Source organism: Aythya ferina (genome assembly GCF_964211825.1).
Source record: "Aythya ferina genome assembly, chromosome: Z".
Taxonomy (NCBI): domain Eukaryota; kingdom Metazoa; phylum Chordata; class Aves; order Anseriformes; family Anatidae; genus Aythya; species Aythya ferina.
In genome coordinates this window covers 1,875,352-1,897,461 of record NC_140299.1, presented here as the reverse complement: position 1 = coordinate 1,897,461, position 22,110 = coordinate 1,875,352, and the positions used below count along the sequence as shown (strand labels likewise).

General features: G+C 47.7%; 2 protein-coding genes across 3 annotated transcripts; both read left to right on the top strand.

The window, feature by feature from the left end:
- The first annotated feature begins 312 nt into the window (after nucleotides 1-312).
- On the top strand, nucleotides 313-4,376 carry LOC311426623 (zinc phosphodiesterase ELAC protein 1-like). The gene is made up of 5 exons (XM_084503105.1): nucleotides 313-685; nucleotides 1,434-1,561; nucleotides 1,689-1,862; nucleotides 2,718-3,182; nucleotides 3,764-4,376. Exons 3-5 carry the CDS (start codon nucleotides 1,706-1,708, stop codon nucleotides 4,240-4,242), a joined length of 1,101 nt encoding a protein of 366 aa, XP_084359231.1. The 5' UTR covers nucleotides 313-685; nucleotides 1,434-1,561; nucleotides 1,689-1,705; the 3' UTR covers nucleotides 4,243-4,376.
- A 1,789-nt stretch (nucleotides 4,377-6,165) lies between these two features.
- On the top strand, nucleotides 6,166-20,826 carry LOC311426622 (mothers against decapentaplegic homolog 4). Of its 2 annotated transcripts, XM_084503103.1 has the most exons (12): nucleotides 6,166-6,535; nucleotides 10,455-10,820; nucleotides 11,746-11,920; nucleotides 12,347-12,376; nucleotides 13,555-13,770; nucleotides 15,429-15,548; nucleotides 15,933-16,043; nucleotides 17,374-17,424; nucleotides 18,021-18,204; nucleotides 19,020-19,188; nucleotides 19,747-19,885; nucleotides 20,533-20,826. In XM_084503103.1, the coding sequence occupies exons 2-12, from the start codon at nucleotides 10,572-10,574 to the stop codon at nucleotides 20,742-20,744; spliced, it is 1,656 nt and encodes a 551-aa protein (XP_084359229.1). In that variant the 5' UTR covers nucleotides 6,166-6,535; nucleotides 10,455-10,571; the 3' UTR covers nucleotides 20,745-20,826. The 2 variants fall into 2 exon arrangements, with proteins under 2 accessions (XP_084359229.1, XP_084359230.1); XM_084503104.1 differs by lacking the exon at nucleotides 15,429-15,548 and having other exon boundaries at nucleotides 6,170-6,535.
- Nucleotides 20,827-22,110: the final 1,284 nt, after the last annotated feature.

The window sequence follows — 22,110 nt, the reverse complement described above, 5'->3', positions numbered from 1 at the left end:
TATTTATTTTTTCTTTAGTCTGCTTGATTTTTGTCCCTCATAACGGGACAAAAGGGACCAAGCAGGGACGTGGACTGTAAGCAAAACGATTAAATTTTTTCTCTCAGAAGTTTTTCTGGAACATCTGCCTGCTTCACAGCACTCTACACTGAAGCCTTTAAGGGTCTGAAGAACCTTTAGGTGTTTTTTAACAGGAAAAAAAAGTATAAAACCAAACAAGTCTTAGGTGCAAGTGGCTGTGGCAGCTACCGGCATGACTGGGACACTGCGTTTGGGATTGGGGGGGGGGGGAAGAGGGGGATATTTGACGTGAATTATCAGGTTTTAGGCACATTTTTGTGACTATTTGTAAGGATTGTTGCTGAAATGTGTAAGATGAAGAGAAAAATCCTTGTGTGCGTGTGTCCCCTGGCAGTTTGCATCCTTCAGAGGAAACCGCGGCCCGCCGGCTGCCACAAGCAGGGCCGGGAATGGCGTAAAACCACCGCTCCCACAGCTCCCAGCTTCCAAACCCCACTGGGAGCCCGCTGCCACACCGCTTGGCCCTCGGCAAACCCCAAAAACCCCCAAAATTGGCGCTTGGGGCGCGATTCTCCTCACGCCGAGGCCCCGGGGGTGGCCCCGCCGCCGGCCCGGCCCCACAGAGCGCGGGCTCCGCCTGCCGCCGCCGGGGCCACCCGCACGGGTAGGGCCGGGAAAGGGAACGGGAATGGGGCCGGGAAGGGGACAAAAGGGACCCCAAATAGCGAGGGGAGCCTGAGGGGAGCCCGAGGGGGTCGCCTGGTGGCTCCCGTGGTCGTGGCTTGCATTTTATTACCGTTACGGCCGCGGTGCTGAGGGCGGGTGGATGGAGGTGCTGGCTGAGCCCTCCCCCCCCTCACACCCGGTCACCACACGGCCCTAAAAACCCCGTTTTTCCCTCATTTTCGCTTCAGAAAAGCCTCAGGACGGCCGGCAAAGGCGCAGCCCGGCTTCCCCGCGCAAGAGGCGGTCCCATCTGGGAGCTGGCCGCCTCTCCGGCGGATTTTCTTAATTAAAACTTGCCCTACCTGTAGCGTTGCTCCCGGAGGAACCTTCAAAGCCCTCACCGTGGCTTTTTTATATATATATTATTATTATTATTATTTTGCCTTCTCCTGCCTGAAACTCCTGAAAATGCTGTTTCACGCCAGCCAGCCGGGGCGAGGCGCCAAGAGGTTGAAAGGAGAAAGCGAAGGCAGCGCCGTGTGGCAGCGCCGGGCGCGGGCTTTGAAACCTTCCTGTCACGCAGATATAAAATAGAAAAATTATTAAACTTTGATCCTGCCTATCGAGAAAGCTCATCTGAGCTTCCCTGCCTTTCCCCCAGCCTCTGCCTGCTGCTGCTGGGAGGGTACAAAGGCAGGGCGTAAGGCCCCAGTCTGGTTTCTTCTCTTTTTTTTTTTTTTTTTCAGCTTCGGAGGGATTAATCCCCACAACATCCTCAGCTAAAGGAAGAGAAATCTGTAAATCTGCCTCCTGGGGATGCCACAGCTTGAAGCTCTTTCAGCCCCCAGCACTGTTGAGGCACCTGAAGGCTGAGGTGAAGTGGAAACCCACCTGAAAATAAGGCACTCTCAAATACGTCAGGCGCCTTCCCTTAAAAGAACAACATTTGGTGCTTTCTCCGCATAAATACATCTGCTCGGGGACTTAAAAATCTCTTTCAGGTATCGAGACGTTTAAAATGGCGATGGATGTAACGTTCCTCGGGACGGGCTCGGCGTATCCCTCTCCAACGAGGGGGGCGTCCGCGTTGGTGCTTCGGCGAGAAGGCGAGTGCTGGCTCTTCGACTGCGGGGAGGGGACGCAAACCCAGCTGATGAAAAGCCAGCTGAAAGCAGGTGAGTGCCGAAAAGTTTCCTGAGATCTGAGCAAAACACTCTGCCCTTCGTGCTCCTGTTACTCGAATGCATAGCTAAACACGCGTGCGCATCTGCGGATGGGCGGCGGCTGCTGAACCTGCTGTGCCGTAGTCCCTGATCGCTCGGCGCTGCCGAATTGTGGTTGAGGACCAAACTCTTCTGAACGAAGCTCTCCTGAATTAATTTCTTCGGCTTTGCAGCGTGAAACGGGGAGCAGAGACTGGTTTTAAACTACAGATTTAGCGTGCAAGCCAACAGACCGAAGTAGTGATCATTCCTAAATCGTCCTGAAACCAAAAGGCATTTGGTCCTTCTTATTGTGGCGTTTTAACATGTGATAAAAATGGTAAAACAGCTGCCAAGGGTTGCGGTCACGCAAAAACTGTGTTTTTTTTTCGTTCCCTGACCTCTTTCTGTCCGCAAACTGCCACAGGGGAGACGCTGCACGTTCTGGTGGCTGCCCGCTTTGCAGAAAAGAGCACCTGAAGTGATGGAGGAAAACGTAAAGTGGCTACCCTCATGAGGAACAGCGGGGTAATTGGAATAATCTCTCTGCTGGTGGTGTCATTTTAATTTAAGTGTGACTTCCCTGGAAGGAGAAAAAGCCCCCAAAGGGCTTGGACACCAAAGGACACCCACAAACTCAGCTGGGCCGCGAAGTTTTTCCATCTGAAAACCAATCGGGAGGGGACTGCGAGGTTCTTGCATTTTAAAGCCCTTTGAAATCAAAACTGGATGCTTTTTTTTTATTATTATTTGAGATCATTTCGCGTGCTAAATCCGTTTTTCGTTTATTTTTTACCTTGTTTTTTTCTCTTTTGTCCTGATCCCTAGGCAGAATAACCAAGATTTTCATAACTCATCTCCACGGCGACCACTTTTTCGGGCTTCCCGGCTTGCTGTGTACCCTCAGCCTCCAAAGCAGCCCCGAGCCAACCAAGCCACCCCTCGATATTTACGGCCCGATCGGACTGAGAAACTTCATCCGGAGGACCATGGAGCTCTCCCACTCCCAACTCGCGTTCCCCTACGTTGTCCACGAGCTCGTCCCTACGCGGGACCAGTGCCCTGCGGAAGAATTTAAAGATTTTTCTTTGTTGAGAGACGAGATATCTCCCCGGGAAGCCCGGGGGAGAATTCTCCAGCTGGATCCCGGGGAAAACTCTTACTTGCTGGTGGACAACGAGCAGCTGGTGGTGAAAGCCTTTCGCCTGTTCCACCGCGTGCCTTCCTTCGGCTTCGTGGTGGAAGAGAAGCCCCGGCCCGGGAAACTCAACGTAGAAAAACTGAAAGACCTCGGTAACTTCCTCCTACTACTTATTTTTCCTCTTTTTAATTGATTTTGAAAGGCCTAAAGGTTCAAGCTTCGTGACTCCAGCTTCCAGCGTATTTAACGCCGTGGGGTTAAGCAGCTGAAACCTTTTTGTGGCCACCTTTGTAGGGTTTCTGTTAAATCAGGGCTGCTGCGCCGCTCTGTAATCCATTCAGATTCCATCTTCTGTTTTCTAGCAGAGCTTTTCATGCGTTTATAGCAAGGCAGCAATCTGAATTTTTGCTGTAAAAACCACCGATGCCAGTTAAAATCGCAGCCTGTTCCGGTACGGGGAGGAATAACCAAGCTCAGAAAGCCTTAAAAAGCACCCTGTGGCTTAGCCGAGGAAGGGACGGCAGCGCGTTTTGCAGGAATTTATTGATTTCCCTCTGAAGAACGTAACTTTTCTTCAAAAGCACTTCCCGATAGGGTTGCACGCGCTTTATTTTGTACGAGCTGTATGAATTGTCGAGTGCTGCTTGCATTGAGGTCGTGTTTTTCCGGTAAGACAGCTCTAAATACACCAAATCTCGCCCTGAAGGATTTTTTTTTCGCCTCTCTTTGCCAGGAGTCCAGCCAGGTCCGGCGTACGGGAAGCTGAAGAACGGAATTTCCCTCGTTTTGGAGGACGGCAGAACCATTTCTCCTTCGGACGTCTTAGAAGAGCCGGTGCCCGGCCGAAAAATCTGCATTTTAGGAGATTGTTCGGGGCCGGTCGGGGACGAAGCCGCGGAGCTTTGCCGCGAAGCCGATTTGCTGATCCACGAAGCCACGCTGGACGACAGCCAGGAGGAGAAGGCCAAAGAGCACGGCCACAGCACCCCAAAAACGGCGGCTGCTTTCGCCAAGCTGTGCGGGGCTCAAAAATTGCTTTTGACTCATTTCAGCCAGCGCTACAAAGCTGGGGTCGGCGAGGGGGACGCCGATGTCGCCCAGCTGAAGAGGCAGGCGGAGGCGGCGTTGGCCGGCCAAGAGGTGGCGTTGGCCGAGGACTTGATGACGCTCGAAATCCCCCTGAAAAAGTCAAGTTTTTTTGGAAAAAAATGAGCGTTAAAGGCGTTTTCGAGCCTTTTTTTCCCTTGCCGTGGGTTCCTGAAAGGTGAAAGAAAGAAAAACGTAATAAAAAAATCAGGTTTTGAATAACAAACCTAATAAAAATGCACAAATTTGGCAGGTTTTGAGCTGGGGTGTTAAATCTCGTGTATAATTTTTCCGTCTTCTTCGCATTTTCTTCAATAAAGAGCGTACGTGGCTGTAGGGGAGCGATGAGCCAAACCCTAACAAGCAAAATGTCGCCCCTAAAGGCGGCTGCCCTGTGGAAAGATGCCCCAAAGGCGGCAGCACCGGCCCCAAAAGCGTCGTCCGCTGGTGCCTTGTGGCATTCGATGGGGTTTTGCATTTATAGGGCTTGAATTATCAGGGTTTTGCATCTGTGGGGCTTGGATTCGCGGAGTTTTGCATTTATGGGGTTTGCATTTGTGGGGCTGCACACGTCCTGGGGTTTCACATGTGGGGTTTTGCATTTGCGGTGTTTGTGTTTGAAGGGTTTCGCCTCTGCGGGGCTGTGCACTTCTTGGGGTTTTGTTGGTGATGTTTGGCGTTTGTGGGGTTTTGTAGTTGGGTTTTCTATGTGTGAGGCTTTGTAGTTGTGGGGTTTTGTATGTGTAGGGTCTTGAAGTTGTGGGGCTTTGCAGTTGTGGGGTTTGGTAGTCGGGGGATTTTGCAGTTGCAGGGTTTTGCACTTGTGGGGTCTGTGTAGTTGTGGGGTCTGTGTAGTTGTGGGGTCTTGCACTTGTGGGGTTTTGCAGTTGTGGGGCTTTGTAGTTGTGAGGTTAGGTAGTTGGGGGATTTTGCAGTTGTGGGGTCTTGCAGTTGTGGGGTTTTGTATTTGTGGGGTCTTGCAGTTGTGGGGTTTGGTAGTTGGGGGATTTTGCACTTGTGGGGTCTTGTAGTTGCGGGGTTTTGCCATTGTGGGGCGTTGAGGGGTTTTTCAGTTGAGGGGTCTTGCAGTTGTGGGGTCTTGCAGTTGGGGGTCTTTGTGGGGTTTTGTAGTTGTGGGGTTTGGTAGCTGGGGGATTTTGCAGTTGTGGGGTTTTGTATGTGTGGGGTTTTGTAGTTGTGGGGCTTTGCACTTCTGGGGTCTTGCAGTTGAGGGGTCTTGCAGTTGTGGGGTTTTGTAGTTGTGGGGTTTTGCAGTTGAGGGGTTTTGCACTTGTGGGGTCTTGTAGTTGGGGGTTTTGAAGTTGTGGGGCTTTGCAGTTGTGGGGTTTTGCCATTGTGGGGCTTTGAGGGGTCTTGCAGTTGTGGGTCTTTGTGGGGTTTTGTAGTTGTGGGGCTTTGCTTTTGTGGGGTTTTACAGTTGTGGGCTTTTGCAGTTGAGGGGCTTTGTAGTTGGGGGATTTTGCACTTGTGGGGTCTTGTAGTTGGGGGGTCTTGCAGTTGTGGGGCTTTGTGGGATCTTATAATTTGGGGGTTTTGCAGTTGAGGGATTTTATAGTTGTGGGGCTTTGCAGTTCTGGGGTTTGGTAGTTGGGGGATTTTGCAGTTGTGGGGTCTTGTAGTTGAGGGGTTTTGCCATTGTGGGGCTTTGTGGGGTCTTATAGCTGAGGGGTTTTGCAGTTGTAGGGTCTTGCAGTTGAGGCGTTTTATAGTTGTGAGGCTTCTCAGTTGTGGGGTTTGCTAGCTGGGCGATTTTGCACTTGGGGGGCCTTGCAGGAGTGGGGTTTCACCGTTGTGGGGCCATTTGGCAACCCCTTTCCCCCCTTTCCCCCCTTTCCCCGCCACAAACCCCCTCAGCGCTCCCCCCTCCCCCCCCCTCCCTCCTCTCCCGGTCCCGCCCTTTTTCCATCCCCTCAGCGCTCGGCGGGTTCCCGGATGCGGCGCATGCGCAGCGGGCGGCCCGGACGTGTCGGCGGCGGAGCTCGAGCGGCCGGAGCGCGGCCGCCCCCCCCCCTCCCCTCCCCCCCTTTATAACCCCGGCCTCCCCCTTTTATTTTTATTTTTATTTTTTATTTTATTTTATTTTTTGCCTTTTTCCCTTCCCCTTTTCCCCCTCTCCCCGCCCCAGCCGCCATCGCCTCACGGCCGCCTCAGCCCCCGCGGCCGTGCCGGGGCGGCCGGGCCCGGCCCTGCCCTGCCCTTCGAGAGCCGCCGCCGCCAAGGAGCGGGGCGGGGAGGGCTGGGCCGGGGCTGGGAGGGGGGGGGGGCGGCTGAGGAGGAGGAAGAGGAGGAGGAGGAAGGAGGAGGAGGAGGAGGAGGAGGAGGAGGACGAGGCCCGGCCCCGCTCCGCCGCACCGGGGCCGGCCCCGGCAGCGCGGCCGAGCCTGGAGAGCGGCCCCAGGTAACATCCGCGCCCGGCAGCAGCGCTGAGCCCCCCCCTCAGCACCCCCAGCCAGGCCTCAGGGGGCTGCACCCCCCCGGGCTCCCCTCAGAGCCTCGCTGCCTCCCCCCCCCCCCCCCTTCATCCCCTTTGGGAGGGCTCTGGGAGCTCTCAGCAAGGCCTGGCAGCGCCTTTCCCTCAGCTGCTGGTTTATTTATCCTTCACGCCCGGCCCTCCTCTCCCCGAGAAGGAGCTCTGGGGCTTTTGGCTGGTCGCGAGCGGGTTGGGAGAAAGTTTTCTCGCCTGCTCTCCAAGCTCAGCTCCTCCTCACCAGGAGCTTTGGAAGGCTCCTCACGCCTCGCCTCGCCTCGCCTCGCACAATGGGCGGCCGAGCTGGGAGCGAGGAGAAAGAACAAAGCTTTAGGGTCCGCTGCGAACATCAGGACGCCGGCTGCCCGCCTCGGAAACCTCGCCAAAAAACCACCCCAGCTTTTGGCTCAGGGCTGGCCTTTTCCACGCTGGCTTTTCCCCGGAGTTCTTCCTCGATTCTTTTTTTTCTTTTCTTTTCTTTTCTTTTTTTTGTTTTCTCATTATCCCGGCGAGGAGCAGACGTTACTTTGCACACCCCAGTGCCGGGGCGTCGGAAAAAAAAAAACCCAAACCAACAAAAAACGCTGGCCGAGAGGGAGGAATCGGTGCCTGCGCCTCGTGTTGCTGGCTTGGGCCGCAATTGTTGCCTCTGTTTGGGAGGTTCGGGCAAATTGCTGTTTGCCCTCGCCGAGGGAAGCCTCCTGCGGGAAGATGGGGCTTGTAGGATGCTCCGAGGGAGAGCCCGGCCCGGGTTTTGTGGCAAGGGGCCCTGCCACCTGCAGCTTGCTGCACGAGGGCTCTTTCCCCTTTCTCCTTCACCCCCCTTTTAGGCAGGGGGGGACGGGCGCGGAGTCCCGCTGGGCGGCTCAGACAGAGCAGCTGGAAAGGAATTCGCTTCCCTTCCTCGTCTCGTGCTTCTTTCTCTGACCGTGCAGAAGCTTGTATTGAAAAGAGGAGAGGTGCCAGGGTGGTGTTTTTTTCGCCGCCGCCGTCCTTCCTTGAATACCTGGAACCCTAAAACCCCGGGAAGTCTCTTCCAGCAAGAGATAGAGGCTCATGGTTTTTTATATTTTTATTTATTTTTATTTATTTGTTTGTTTTCTAGCCGTGCGCTTGCTTTAAAATGGACTCGTGGAGTTGATGGTTAGGATTTGGAGTGCTTTTGGCGTTTTATTTCACGCCCCCGGCCCCAGAGGGTCCCCTCGCCCTGTTATTTGGGATGTTTGTCCCCCTTCTGGGCTTTCACCGCTGTATCGGGAGCTTCTTGCCCGCGAGGCTGCTTCGTTTCAGCATCGAAAGCTTCCCAAAAGCCCCACGTTAACCCTGCCACCTGCACGGAAACGCTGCTCCCAGTTGTGCCATGGCTGCAAAACGCGCGTGTTTTTATAAATACCCGTACACACAGAAAGAAAACACTTGATTTTTTTTAAAAATAACGCCACTGAACGTTTTCTTTTAACCTAAAACGCTCCAAATCACCCTGCTGAATGGGGTGATGCGTCCAGCAAACGGCCTTAAGGCTCTCAGTTTCTCTCGGGGCTGGAAAAGAAGCGGTTTTACCGTGAAAATGGTGCAAACGAGGGATAAAACGTGCTCCCAAAGTGCCCCGGAGGGGTGAGGGGTGGTTTTTGGCCTTCTGCCCGTACCTTCAAGTCCTTATCCGGTGGCATTTGGACCGGCCACATTTTTAGAGCCCGAGTTCCTGGGGGAATTCGAGCCCTCCGCGGGTGCGATTGGCTCCGACCCTACTGTAAACGGGGCGGGTAGTGTGTCAGGGCGCCGTGGGGCCGGGATTAACCCTCTTTCCCGAGCTCTGGGGGGTTGTGGGACCGCTGGCTCGTGTTCCTTCGTGTCACCTCCGTAAGCGTGCGGCGTCCCGGTCGTGGTTTGGGGTTGGTTTCGAGATAGGGGCGTGTTCGCAGGGGATAATCAGAGGTGTTTTTAGCTACCTGGCCGTGCTAGCTGCTTTATTTTCCTCCCTCGAGGATCCCTTTTGCGTTACGGGACGCAGAGTGCCTTTAATATGTTTTTTTTCCCAATTTAAATGACTTTCCTTGAGGTGGGGTGAAACACTTGGTGCCTTTTCCTCCCGTGCTCCGCTCGGGTCTCGTTCCAGCAGCTTTGCTCCAGCGCTGCCTCCTGCAGCTTTTTGCTTCATGCTCCCTCTCCTCATCATCCCAAAAGCGGAATCCCAAACCGGAGGGGACCTCTTAAATGCTTTAGATACTTCCCGAGAAATCTCACCGCGTTTCCCAATAGGTGCCGGGTTTTTGGGGCTCAAAACCCCAAGATTAAACCCGGGGGGGGAGGGATTGGTAAGCCAGGCTCCCGAATGACCCCGCAGCGGCGTCGCAAATCCCGAACAAGTGGCCCGGCTTTCCGAAAACTGCTGAGCCCTCAGAAGCTCCTATTGAGTGCGGTGGCAGCTGGGGGGGGGGGGTGTGACTCAACGTTTCTGGAGACCGTTCCACTTCCAAAAGGATTTGTTTGCGGGATTTTATCCCCCTGCAAGCCAGCGAGCGAAATTCTTCCCGGTTCGAGGCGCGTGGAGCCGCCTTCCTGGTGTTAAGTGCTTATTTATGGCTTTTTTTTGGGGGCTGCTAGCTTTATCTAGTCCCTTATTCCTGATGATTTCCGCGTGTCTCTCCGGGATGCTGCCTCGTATTGAAGGCGAACGATGTCCTGGCGAGCTTTGGCGGCTTTCTTACGAGCGCAGGTTGCCATGGAGAAGGACTGGCAGGTTGGGCTTGGCTTTCAAAAGAGGCTTTAGCGAGTCCAAGCGCCAAAAAAAAAACTAGAAGGGCTAGGTAAGGCAATCCTACTCAAACTTGTAGGGAATCGTTTGCCGGGGGAGAAATCCCATGTAGTTTGTAGGGCTGTGGCGGTGGGATGAGCGCCTTCGGGCAGAGCAGCTTTGGGAAAACATCAGACTCCTTTTTTTTTTTTTGCTCGACACCTGCTGTCCTGTGTTTCTGGATAAACCACGATAAAACCCATGAATCAGTCCACGTAGAATCCCCCAAATCAGGCCAGCTCTTCTAATTTCAGGAAATAACTTCGCAAAGAGGAGGTCTGCTAGCTGGGAGAGTGCCACGACGACCACAAACCGCTGCAAATTCTTCTTTAAAACAAAATTGAGAGGTTAAACGCGTAAGGGCGAGCTCGCTCCTTGCCGTACCTTTAGTACAAGCCGCTCTGTTTGACAGAGCCCGTTTGGAAACAGGCTCTCAGCGACTTTGCTTGATTTATCTTGACCCAGAAGGAGCTGGAAACAACCGAGGAGAGAGAGCCTGGAGCTCCCGAGCACAAAGACACAAGCAGGGTTAATTCAGAGTGAGCTGAGCTGACGGGCAGCTTTTTGCTCGAGTCTGAAGTCAGCGCCTCGCTGGCTGGAGTTGAGGATGAAAGGCGATGCTGGTTTGCATTCGTGCTTCTTGGCTCTCCCGAATTTTGGGGGAATCAGCGCCCCCCGGATTCCCAGGCGATGTTTTTCCTTGGCTGCACCCTCCCGGTGCAAAGCGTAGGAGATGGAAGCCCCTCTCCTCCTTTTCCTGCCTTCCTAGATGTACACCCTCCGTGTACGTGGATATAAACTTCATTTAACCGCTGTTACTAGGGGGAAAAAAAACCAAAAATCTCATTTCTAAACCTGTGCAGGCAGTGTCTTAAGCATGTTTTAGCTATCACGGGACGAGCGATGCAGATTTTTTTTTTCCTGATGTGCTTTTAATATCCTGCACTTAGCTTGCGAATAAAAGAAGCAAAAAAAAAAAAGCCACCGGCTTCCTTAGAAACATGAGCTGCAATTTGTTAAAGACACAATTCTAATGGAGCTATTTTTTCCTCCTAGGTTTTACCAAGAGACAGTACATCTAACACTTAACTTGGATCATCTCTTGTTCATCAGCTTGAGAATCATAACAGCCCCCAAAACTGACATTTGATCTGAAAGAGAAAGCTGTGACAAATGGACAATATGTCTATTACTAACACGCCAACAAGTAATGATGCTTGTCTGAGCATTGTTCACAGCTTGATGTGCCATCGCCAAGGTGGAGAGAGTGAAACTTTTGCCAAACGCGCAATTGAAAGTTTAGTTAAAAAGCTAAAGGAGAAAAAAGATGAATTGGATTCTTTGATTACAGCTATAACCACAAATGGAGCTCATCCTAGCAAGTGCGTTACAATACAGAGAACGCTGGATGGGAGGCTTCAGGTTAGTACAAGTGACAAATCAGATGTTTTCCTCCTAGCGAAGCTGGAGCAAAAGTGAGTGACGCAGGATCCTAGCGCGTTGAGGAAGCGTAGTTGATTTTTTTTGTTGTTGTTGTTGCCGTTTTTCTTCCCAAAAGGAGCAGAAGGTGGTGGATCAGCCGTTCTAAACGAGTGTGTGTGTGTGTGGCAGTAAGAAATAATAATAATAATAATAATAATAAAAAAAAAAGCAGGGTCACGTTACCAAATTCGGCTGTTGATCCCGGGGTTTTCCCGACAAGCTTCTGTTCGCTCTGTGGTGGTCAGCAGTGGGAAGAAAGAGCTAAGATCCCTTGCTCAGGTACTCCGAGGGTGTTCGTTAGCCTTCTGTCGTCAGTACTCAGTACCTGCAGAGCTTGGCTTGCGATTTCCTCGTTCCAGGACAGATGTCGTGTTTGCTGGCTAGCTCCGCTGTCTACCCTCGAAGCATTTTATTCATTTTTATTTTTATTTATATTTTTTTTTTGTCACTTTGACGGATTGGCATTCTGCTACTTGGAAATTCCTTCCGGGGTTAGGTTAGCGCCTCGGTCCTCTTCTTCTGGGGGCAAAGCTCCTCTCGTCAGCCACGGTGGGGAAGGTGAACGTACACACGACATTAAGCACAAACTCTGCTTCTGCCATTTTGGACGCAGTCTTTTTTTTTTTTATTTTTTTCCTTAAAAACCACGGGGTTGATTTAACCAGATGCATATTCCCGTTGAGCACAGAACTCGAGGAAACTGAGTAAACTTTACCAAACTTTACCACCTCTTTTTTTTTGTTCCCCCCTCGTATTTTGATACCGGAGACAGGTTGTGTTTGTCCTCCCCCAGCTTTGCTCCTCGCTCCGTAACAAGGCAAGGCCGTGCTCTTTTCCCACTCACCTTTTGTGTCTGACTTTTTAGGTGGCCGGTCGCAAGGGATTCCCTCATGTGATTTACGCCCGTCTTTGGAGGTGGCCCGATCTTCATAAAAATGAACTCAAGCATGTTAAATATTGTCAGTATGCTTTTGACTTAAAATGTGACAGTGTCTGTGTAAACCCTTACCATTATGAGCGTGTAGTATCGCCTGGCATCGGTAAGTAGCCTTTGGATTTCGGAAGGGAACAGTGGTGGGAATGAAATGGGAAATGTTTTTTTTTGCCTGTGGAATGTCGAAAATAAAGACCTCGTTAGAATACTCGCTGTTAACGATCTGATTATAAATCATTCTTCTGTGTTTTCGTACATCTGCTTGATGGGATCGTTGTTTTAACCTCTCTTTCCAGTGTTAAAGAGCAGTTTGTGGCTTTTGGCCGAGCCTTGGTTTGCTTCACACACTGTTACTGTATATTCTAGAAATAATTTAGCACGGGGAGTTGTGTAGTGATAGAAGGGAACTGTATATAACATAGTCAATAGTCTATAACATCAATTTGTAAAGGCTTATAAATGTTCAAACACTGTTAAAGGTTATAATTCTCCTCACACCCTCCCTTTTTTTTTTCCTTTCTCTTTTTTAAAGATCTCTCAGGACTGACACTACAGAGTTCTGGTAAGCAGTTCTGTTTCCTGCCGCGTTTCTTTCGGGACAAACTGTGTTCAATACTCTTCAATATGCACACGATTTATTTCTATGCACGGAGGGAGGATAAAGAGCAGACAGAAATGGCTTTTTCTCCCCAGTTTTGGAAAATTAACTACGTAGTGTACGAGAGGCAAGCGTGCTGATAAATTTAACTAGAAGCCTCAGCTCAGTTCGCAGGTTTGTTCTCTTTCCATTGCCTGCAACTCATAAACCCCAACAAAATGAAAGAAGCACACCTGGGTAATTAACTAATTAGCTGCGTTGGCTGTAATGGATGCTTATTTAATAAGCAGTTTAACAAGCAAGTGGTCAGATTGGCAAATAGGACATGTTGTCATTAACATGCAGTGGAATGAAGCAGTTGATGCTGTTACCTCCCTGAAAACTGAGAGAAATTGGACATCAAATGTCCAGTGGGTCTTACTCAGAAGTCAGATTGTGCAGCTGATAACAGCTTTATTTCAAAAATGTTGTTATTTCTTCCAGAAGAAACTCAAAAATAAAGTTTGAGTAATCCCATGTTATTAGCACATTACTAGAAAATGAGCAAAAATGACTTCAAAAGCTTTTAAGTTTGATTTTTTTAATATTTTTTTTTAACTTAGTGCTCAGCTCTGCTAATTTGTGTTAGCAGTGGCTTCTGGATAATGATCCTTTTGCACATTATCAAATCTTACTAACCAGAAGTTAAATACTTAACCCGTTTCCTTGTCACGCTGCTGGTTTTGGAGCAGGAAACAGAAAAATTGCAGTCGGATTTTAATCTATTTAGGGTTACTTTAAAAACGAACAAGGAAATTAATGAAGTGTAAGAGTTTCACTTGGATGTGCACAAAAAGATGTATAGAAACAAGTTCTGGTGGAAATGGTAGTAAGTTCCTTGTGGTGTGTATTGTTTCTAGTCAATTTTGATGGGAGTTTGAACGAAGTAAGTGGTTTGCTTTGCCGTCCAGTGCTTATTTGTAATTTAAAGATGTTTCTCTCAGCGTTTCAGAAGTATTTATATCGGTTAAATTCTTCCCCCCGTAGTTTCATTGGCATTGTTAGTGCTTGAAAGTAAAAAACTTGCACTCGAAAAGCGCAAAGTGCAGCTAAATCTTGAAAATAAGTTTGCTTTGCATGTTTAAATGTTCTCTTTTTCGCAGCCCCATCAAGCATGTTGGTGAAAGACGAATACGTTCACGATTACGAGGCGCAGCCATCGTTGTCTTCAGCTGAAGGACATTCAGTCCAAACCATCCAGCACCCGCCGAGTAACAGGGCGTCTACGGAGCCTTACAGCACCCCGGCCATGTTAGCTCCCACCGAGGCTAGCACTACCAGCACCACTAACTTTCCCAACATTCCTGTGGCTTCAACAAGTAAGATCATTGAGCTTATACGCAACCCTAAACACGTAAAAACGTGAAAGCTCAGGGATAACCAGCGATTTGGCCAAAGCAGATCTCGCTTTGGACCCGTGCTGCCGCCAAACTGCATCGTTAAAGCGAGTGGCAGGCTTCTAAGTATTAAAATAAGGTTTTAAATCACAGAGTAGTTTGAATAAGTTTGCCTGCTAACCCTGTCTTCATTCTACTGGATGCTCCAAAGGTTCAGTGACACGATGTTAAGCTGTTAACCACTGATAAAGTGTGGCTGTTAGGGGAATAAATGCCACAGGAACGGAAGAACCTTAATATTTTATTACAACAGCAAGTGGGACAAGCGACTTACTAGTGGGGGGTAGTGTAGAGACGTTTCCAGGCAATTCTTTCAGAGTTTCACTAAAATTATCTTCCAGTTTTAACACAACTTTTTAAAATTGGTCCAATGCATCAGAGTTTCAGCCCCGATTAATGCATTCAGGAGTCCAGAAGGGTGCTGTGGTGAAGTTTTTCTTGCTGGTCTGTGTTTGGTACGAGTGGAAGAATCTGCTTTACCACCATCCAAGCTCATTCCTCAGTTTAGGAAGCCCTGTTTATTTACACGACATCCTGCAGCCCTCATGTAGGGAAACCATGAAGTGGGAGGGGGTTTCCACCTGCTCTTCATCACTCTTAATATCAAGGCCGTGTGAATGTAATGGATTTTGTGTTAATTTAAATCAGGGTGACGTGGTGGTGCAATTATCTTCTTTAATTTTAGGCAAGGACTTCTTTGTTTAAACCTAAAAACAGAGGTTTGATGTCTGTATTTGTCTCCAGCAGGAAAAAAAAAAAGGATAGGTGATTTAATTGTATTGCACTCCATAACTTTTTCTCGTCGTTGCTGTAATTGTTGGTACCAAGTGGACAGGATAAAAAAAAAACCCAAAGTTTTAAGTTTTAGGATAAGTTTTCAACGTGTTCACCTCCGCCAGCAGGACCAGTTGGAGAGTGCTGATCGGTTTAGTGTTAATGGCTGAGCTGAAGCCTTCCTGAATCCTGTTCTGAAATACCTGTAGTTTTCCTTCAAAGCTTAGAAAATTTATTTGGGAGGAAAAAAACAACACCAAACACAAAAACAAGTTTCTGAGGAAGGAGTCCAGTGATGTATTCCAGCACTATTTTTAAAAATACCGTTCAATATGTTTTGGAGGGACGTAGATTGAAGTGTCCTCCCTAGGAACCTGTTGTAACCTGCTGAAAATCAGCAGCTTCTTGGGCACGCTGTTGGATTCATCCCAAATCTTTGGATTCAGCCCAAATCTCCTCCCGATAAGTTCTTGGCTAAAACCTTTGCCGTCTCTTCTTTCCCTTCAGACTGAAAAATGAGATGCGAGCAAAAAGATGTGGTTGCTAAAGCAGTTCTCTGCACACTTCTCTTAAAAAATAAAATAAATAAGGGTGTCTCAGAGTCGAAACGAGCTGCTGCAAAGCATCTTCCAGTTTCCTAAGACGCTCTGGTGGGTGGAAAAAAAAAAAAAAGATCTGAAACCAAACTCTTAGGAACTGTTGTGTTGTAGAGCCCTGAGTTGGGTGCGTTTTCCTACAGCAGTGCTGAGCTCTTCTGCCTTCAACTTGTGGAACGATGACGAATAGGTAGTGTGTTCTTTTACCAGGTCAACCTCCCAGTATATTGACAGGTAGCCATAGTGATGGACTCTTACAGATTGCTTCAGGGCCTCAGCCAGGAACTCAGCAGAATGGGTTTACAGCTCAGCCAGCTACTTACCATCACAGTGAGTATACACCTGCCTGCGCTCTTCTTCGCTCGCTAAAAGCGGTTTCCAAATGTTGAGGAGAAATAGAGGATGTAGAGATGAGATGCAGAAAAACTCCCTTAAAACCCAACCGCTCCTTTTTCTCTCTCTCTCTTTCTCTCTCTCTCTTTCTCTCTCTCTCTTTCTCTCTCTCTCTCTTTCTCTCTCTCTCTCTCTCTCTCTCTCTCTCTCTCTCTCTTTCTCTCTCTCTCTTTCTCTCTCTCTTTCTCTCTCTCTTTCTCTCTCTCTTTCTCTCTCTCTTTCTCTCTCTCTTTCTCTCTCTCTTTCTCTCTCTCTTTCTCTCTCTCTTTCTCTCTCTCTTTCTCTCTCTCTTTCTCTCTCTCTTTTTTTTCCTTTCTCTAGATAGTACTACAACTTGGACTGGAAGTCGAACGGCAGCCTACACACCTACCATACCTCACCACCAGAATGGCCATCTTCAGCATCACCCACCTATGCATCCTGGACATTACTGTAAGTGCTCCAGATTTTCAAGTCACGTTCCTCATTTTCAGTTTGGTTTAATGGTTGTTTGGGTCACCTGTGATTGATTTTTTTTTTTTTACCCCCGTGTCTTTTTTTATAGAACCACTCTCACTTTATTTAATATATTCTGACAGTTAAATGTAAGAACTCCTTGTACTTTCCTCAATTAAAACAGCAGAGATTAAAAATTCACACAGCTCTAGTGATCCCACCTATACTTCTGATGCCTTCCTATATCTAACAAAAAGCATTTCCTTTCTAAAACCATCATTTAGAAAACTTTGCAGTCTTGGAGTAAACGTTTCCGCTGTGGAAAAACATTTGGCCAGAAGCTGATTCAGAATTTGCTGCTTGGATCTGTTTTTCCTTCAAAATATGGATGTTTCTGGCTGGATATATTATTTTTATTTTTATATATTTATAGATATATATATTTGTTGTTAGGAGAGGGGAGAAAATGATGTGAATTAAAGCAGAAAAGTCAACATATCTTGATCAGAAAAACTGTTTTAGGTCCAGTTATCAAATTTCCTTATTGCTCTGTTAGGATCCCACCTCGTTTCGCTCCTTACTTGTCAGAAACGCCAAGATTTCAGAACTTTACCGCTGCTGCAGAGACTCTATAAATGTTTTTTGTGTGCGAACGTAGCTTTCCATCATTAATGTTGGTAACTGGCTGGTGGTACCACACAGCTTTTCTTGGCTGCTGCCTCTTCTCGCTTCAGAAAGTGGCATCTTTTGACACCTCCCAGCGTTGTGCCTGTTTTTGACATCTTGTTGCAAAAGCTGCCGGTGCTTATAATACTACATCGAAGCCTTTTCTTCTTGTCTGCCTGCGAGGAAGCCAGTCAGTTTATCAAAGTGGAAAGAATTGACTTGACCTTTACCGAGACCACATTCACTATTTATTCTTGAGAAAACAAGTTCTCTGGGATTTTTTTTTTCCCCCCCATCTCCGTGGAGGGTTTGTTATAGTTGACTCCGTAGCATCCTGGGCAACCTGTTCTGTGAACGAGGAGCTAATGAAGTTGGGTTTCTGACAGATTTGTATCACGTACCTCTATAAAATGATTCTCTCCTTCCTCGATTTGTGGCCACATTCCACTAGTGGAGCTCTGAATTTTCAAAAAACACCTAAATGTGTAATTCTGTGGGCATTTTTGTCTAGATTTGGCCTCTTCATTCAGCTATCCCTGAGATTTAGAGTATGTGGCATTCGCAAGTCCTTTTTTCACCCAGAACAGGTTAAGAAAGATCTTTTATTTATTTATTTATTTTTTCCTCGTGTAAAACAAATTGCATCTTTTTCCTCTTCAAGGGCCAGTTCACAACGAACTCGCATTCCAGCCTCCTATATCAAATCATCCTGGTAAGTAAAATCTGAAAATGAATGCTAAGGATTGTTCAGGCTGACAAAGTTGTTTTGAATTTGTGTTGTTTTTTTTTTTTTTAAATAAGAAGTACTCTGAATTTAGTGGGAGGAATTCAAAAGGGGAAGAAAGAAGGAGAGGAACCACTTCGTGACGCCTTCTTTTGAATCTGGACCTCTGTGTTTTAGAAATAATGACAGAAGACGTTCATATAAATTAATAATGACACGACACTCAGGCACACGAGTATTTATTCGAAGATGACAAAACTTAAAGGAGCTCAGAGCAATTTAAACTTCGGGGAATTGCAGGTTTTAAGGTGTCTGGAGAGAGCAACAGGCAGCAAACCTTGCAGGAGGTTTGACAAGCCAGTTGCTCCCAGCTAGCACTTGATACACGTAAACAAAATCACGATGTTCTTTAGCAAACCTTGCTTGAGTGCTTGGGTTTCAGTGGCAGCCTTTACGGGATCAGGGTTTCTCTGCCTCTCCTTGCTTATTTAAAGCAAGAAGCAGTTGCAGCAAGCCTGCCTGGCTGCCTGTAAGGGTTTTTTTTGGGGTTTCTGCGCGTTTCACCCGGCTGATTGCCTCTCCAGCTCCAGAGTACTGGTGTTCAATCGCGTATTTCGAAATGGACGTGCAAGTCGGGGAGACGTTCAAGGTCCCTTCGAGCTGTCCCATCGTTACCGTCGATGGCTACGTGGATCCCTCCGGAGGAGACCGCTTCTGCCTGGGCCAGCTTTCCAACGTGCACAGAACAGAAGCCATCGAGAGAGCAAGGTATTTTGCACCCCAAAAAGCTCCAGCTGCTGGTGATATTTGATATTTTCTTGTTTTTTTTTTCAGCGCCTGGCTCCCTTTCAATACATTTTCTTTTTTAAAACTGAATTAACCACAGGGCACGGTTTTTAGGCCGCTGCTGTAACGCATTCAGAACGCCAACTGCGTGACAAGGACCTCGTAGCACGTTGCTTCTCCTTGCTGTGCCTTCAAGGATAAAATTAGCAACTGTGTGCGAGCTGCAAATGAGCTCTCCATCTCCCAGCGATGCGAGAACTGACTGCAAAATATACATTTGTCAAAGGAACAAAGGAAGGTTGATGGAGAGCTCGCTGGAGTTTTCATTCATTCTCACCACACGTGCGCCAGGCTTTGATTTGAAAGCCCAGAGAGCTGATCTTAGGACTTTTTTTTTTTTCTTTCTTCGGAGTGAAAAGGAATAAAAGAAGGAAGAAAAGAAGGAATAAGACCCAAGCTGTTGCATTGTGACAATCGCTTTCCGTGCTAGGGAGCACTTTGTGGGATTTTCACACTTGGGAACAGAACCCCGAATGTGTTTGGGATCCCAGCTCCGTATTGTCAGCGAGTGGGTTTCGTGCTGCTCGAGTGCCATCGCTTCTGCATTCTGTGTTTCCCATATGTCTTTCCGGGGCTTCACAGATGGTTTTTGACTTCCCAGATTTCGCCTAACCGCACACTCTGTTATCCTCACGATGATAACCACGGTTTCGAGTCCTCGTACGAGTGGAGCGCGTGTGGTTTTCCTCCAGAATCTAAATCAGGACCTCTTTTTATTTATTTTTTTTCTTTTCAAGGTTGCACATAGGGAAAGGGGTGCAGCTGGAGTGCAAAGGAGAAGGCGACGTGTGGGTTCGATGCCTCAGCGACCACGCGGTCTTCGTTCAGAGCTACTACCTGGACAGAGAAGCAGGGCGTGCGCCCGGGGATGCTGTTCACAAGATTTACCCAAGTGCATACATCAAGGTTGGTTTGGATGCTCCACGAGGAAAACTGGGGGAGGGGGACTGTTCGTGCACATCGTAGGGAAGCTGTGAGGCACTGAAATAAATCAAACGTGGAATCGGAGGCTTTGTTATCATCTTAGAATCGCCAACTTCACTTAAAAAGTCATCTTTAGGGGAAAAAATCCATTTGACAAATCACTTTAGAGTCATTTAAAAAGTCATCTCGGCGGAAAGTATCCTCCAGATACCGTCAAAGTAGCTAATTTCGTATTTTGTCAAGCAATCTCCATCTTTTAAACCAACTGCTGCCCAAAATTTAGCATATTCTCGAAAAATGGGTGAAGCCTGACAAAGTGAAGCTGGACTTGCTGGCATCTCTTTTTTATTTGCGTGCCCTATTTTCCGGCAATCCCAGAATTTAATAAAAATCGGGATTTCATCAGCCTGCGACCGAAGAATTTCTTCCGGAGAGCGGAGAGCTCCAATTTGTTGGAGGCGGGAGCTGAGGACTCCGTTCCTTCGTTGATTTTGGTAAACCTACGGAGTTTGATTATTTATTTTTTTATTTCTTTTAAAGGTGTTTGATTTACGCCAGTGTCACCGTCAGATGCAGCAGCAGGCTGCCACTGCTCAAGCCGCCGCTGCTGCTCAAGCTGCAGCAGTAGCAGGAAACATCCCCGGCCCGGGATCAGTGGGTGGAATAGCCCCAGCCATTAGTAAGTAAATTAACTGCTTGCTCTCCTTTTTTATTCTTCTTTGAAAACAGCTCAGCTTTTAGCAAGACTTAAAATTTATAAGGTTCTCGAGAAGAGGAGGAGGTTGTAACGGTGCTTTTTGAGTTTTCTGAGTTGCTAAATTCTCTTTCCGTGATGTTACGCTTAAATATTTTTTAAATGGTGAGTATTTAGGTGTGTGGGGCTGCTTTATTTGCCACTTCTGGATTCCTTGCGCTGCCAAACGGAGCTTTCCAGCTATGTTCCAAAATCCTGAAGGCATTTTGGGGAAAGTATTTCAATTTTTCTTCCAGACGTGGTTGTGATCTGAAGCTTGCCGGCTGTGTTCAGCTTGTTATTAGTCGGAGTAACAACTGACACTCTTAGATCCAACTCCTTTTGTATTTTAACACCCTTTCAATATGGCAGAACGATGAGAAGGAAAACTTAGTGGGAAGAAAGGCAAAATAATTGCTGAGCTGTGGTGACGGAGACCTAGAAATACCGATGGGCCTTGGCTGTGGGGAGAGGGACGGGTATTTGGAGAAGCAAGAAAGCAAACGGGAATGGCTGAACAAACAAGTGATAAAAGAAAAAGTGTGTCTGCAAACATTTAATTGAAAGACTTACTTGAAATCTCTCCTCTCTAGGTTTGTCAGCTGCTGCTGGAATCGGCGTGGACGACCTCCGCCGCTTATGCATCCTCAGGATGAGTTTTGTAAAAGGTTGGGGACCCGATTACCCGAGGCAGAGCATCAAAGAGACCCCGTGCTGGATCGAAATTCACTTGCACCGTGCCCTCCAGCTTCTAGACGAAGTACTTCATACCATGCCGATCGCCGACCCACAACCTTTAGACTGAGGTTCCCTCTGCTGCACTGCTGTGGGCCGTTGTGTTGTGAGGATGGTGGATTGTAAAATACAACTCTTGTTTATAACCTGAAGATATATTTTACTTTTTTTTTGTTCTGCTTAACCTCCGAAAACCGGGTTTTAAAAATGTGTTTGCCGCCTTGCTCTTAGCAGAAAAAGAACCTGAACATGCAGAATTTGGATTGCGGTTAGGTTTCTGAACTTAGTTGTCATGATACGTGGCTCAGGGCTTGAAGTGAAAGGTAAACGCCTTCCAGAGAGACCTGACAGTGTTGGGGTTGTGCCCTTTGCAACTTTTCCTTCTCCATCACGGCCTCTTGGGTGAGAAGCCTCACGGGAGCCTTTTGTATGCAGAATATATATTATATATATATATTTATATCTGAAAATTCCTTCTAAGAATTATTTACGTGACAGCAACTAAATTCCAGCTGATTCGGGATGTTCTTTTTAGGGAACGAGAGTTAACAGAAGACTTTTTTTTCTTTATTTTGTCGCCTATCTCGCTATGATTTTTTCCAGATTAAAAGGTAGAAGCTGCCAAAAAAAAAAAGCAAAAAAAACAAAAAGTGAGGGATGAGACGTGCATTGATTTAAAAATAGCAAGGAAAAGAAAGGTCGCTTTTCCTTCACTAGTTTTTAAAAAAAAAAGAGATCTGAGCTTTTTATTTCCACGGACACGTGAGTTTTAAAACACTAAACCAAACGGATGCTCTCAGTGCTGGCACGCAGCTCAAATCTCATGAAATTCCCTTGCTGCAAAGGCGCCACGGAAATTGCGGAACGAGAACCTGATGGCAGGAACGCGTTTTTCATAACTACTGCTGCTTTTACCCGCCTGCCGCTCGGCAGGGCTTTTAAACACCGCAAAAGCCAAGTCGCCCGCCTCTTTTTTACTCGCATCCGCCACTCGATCACGTGCGAAGTGCCACCGATCGCTTAGGATCCACTTTTTGTACCCGTTCACCATTTCCACTCAGGGCAAGATGGCAAACCTGTTTTTATACCTCTCGGTTCTTTTAAGCCCTTCTGCCATCAACGACCGTATCAATTGGCAATGACTTTGTATAGAGAATTTATAGTAGAAAACAAACAGACAAACAAAAAAAAAATGCAAATGTATTGACTGTATGACAGATACAATATGTATGCTTTCTCTCTAGTTACTAGTATAAATAAAACTATGAAAACCCTGAGTTTTTATAAATCCACTTGGCTTTTTTTACGTAATTCTGCACCTTGGAACCGCTGATCTTGAAGGATGGATTTATTTTCCTTCGCCAGCCCAGCAGCAGCAGCAGGAATTGGTGGTGGTTGCCGTCTGCCGGGAAGCCAGTCCAATTTTTCTTCCTTCC

Coding starts and splice junctions, on each gene's coding strand:
- LOC311426623 (XM_084503105.1), top strand. CDS start 1,706: ATGGCGATGGATGTAACGTTCCTCGGGACGGGCTCGGCGTATCCCTCT. Junction 1,863..2,717: donor GAAAAGCCAGCTGAAAGCAG/GTGAGTGCCGAA, acceptor CCTGATCCCTAG/GCAGAATAACCAAGATTTTC. Junction 3,183..3,763: donor AGAAAAACTGAAAGACCTCG/GTAACTTCCTCC, acceptor TCTCTTTGCCAG/GAGTCCAGCCAGGTCCGGCG.
- LOC311426622 (XM_084503103.1), top strand. CDS start 10,572: ATGGACAATATGTCTATTACTAACACGCCAACAAGTAATGATGCTTGT. Junction 13,771..15,428: donor CATTCCTGTGGCTTCAACAA/GTAAGATCATTG, acceptor TTCTTTTACCAG/GTCAACCTCCCAGTATATTG. Junction 16,044..17,373: donor TATGCATCCTGGACATTACT/GTAAGTGCTCCA, acceptor TTCCTCTTCAAG/GGCCAGTTCACAACGAACTC.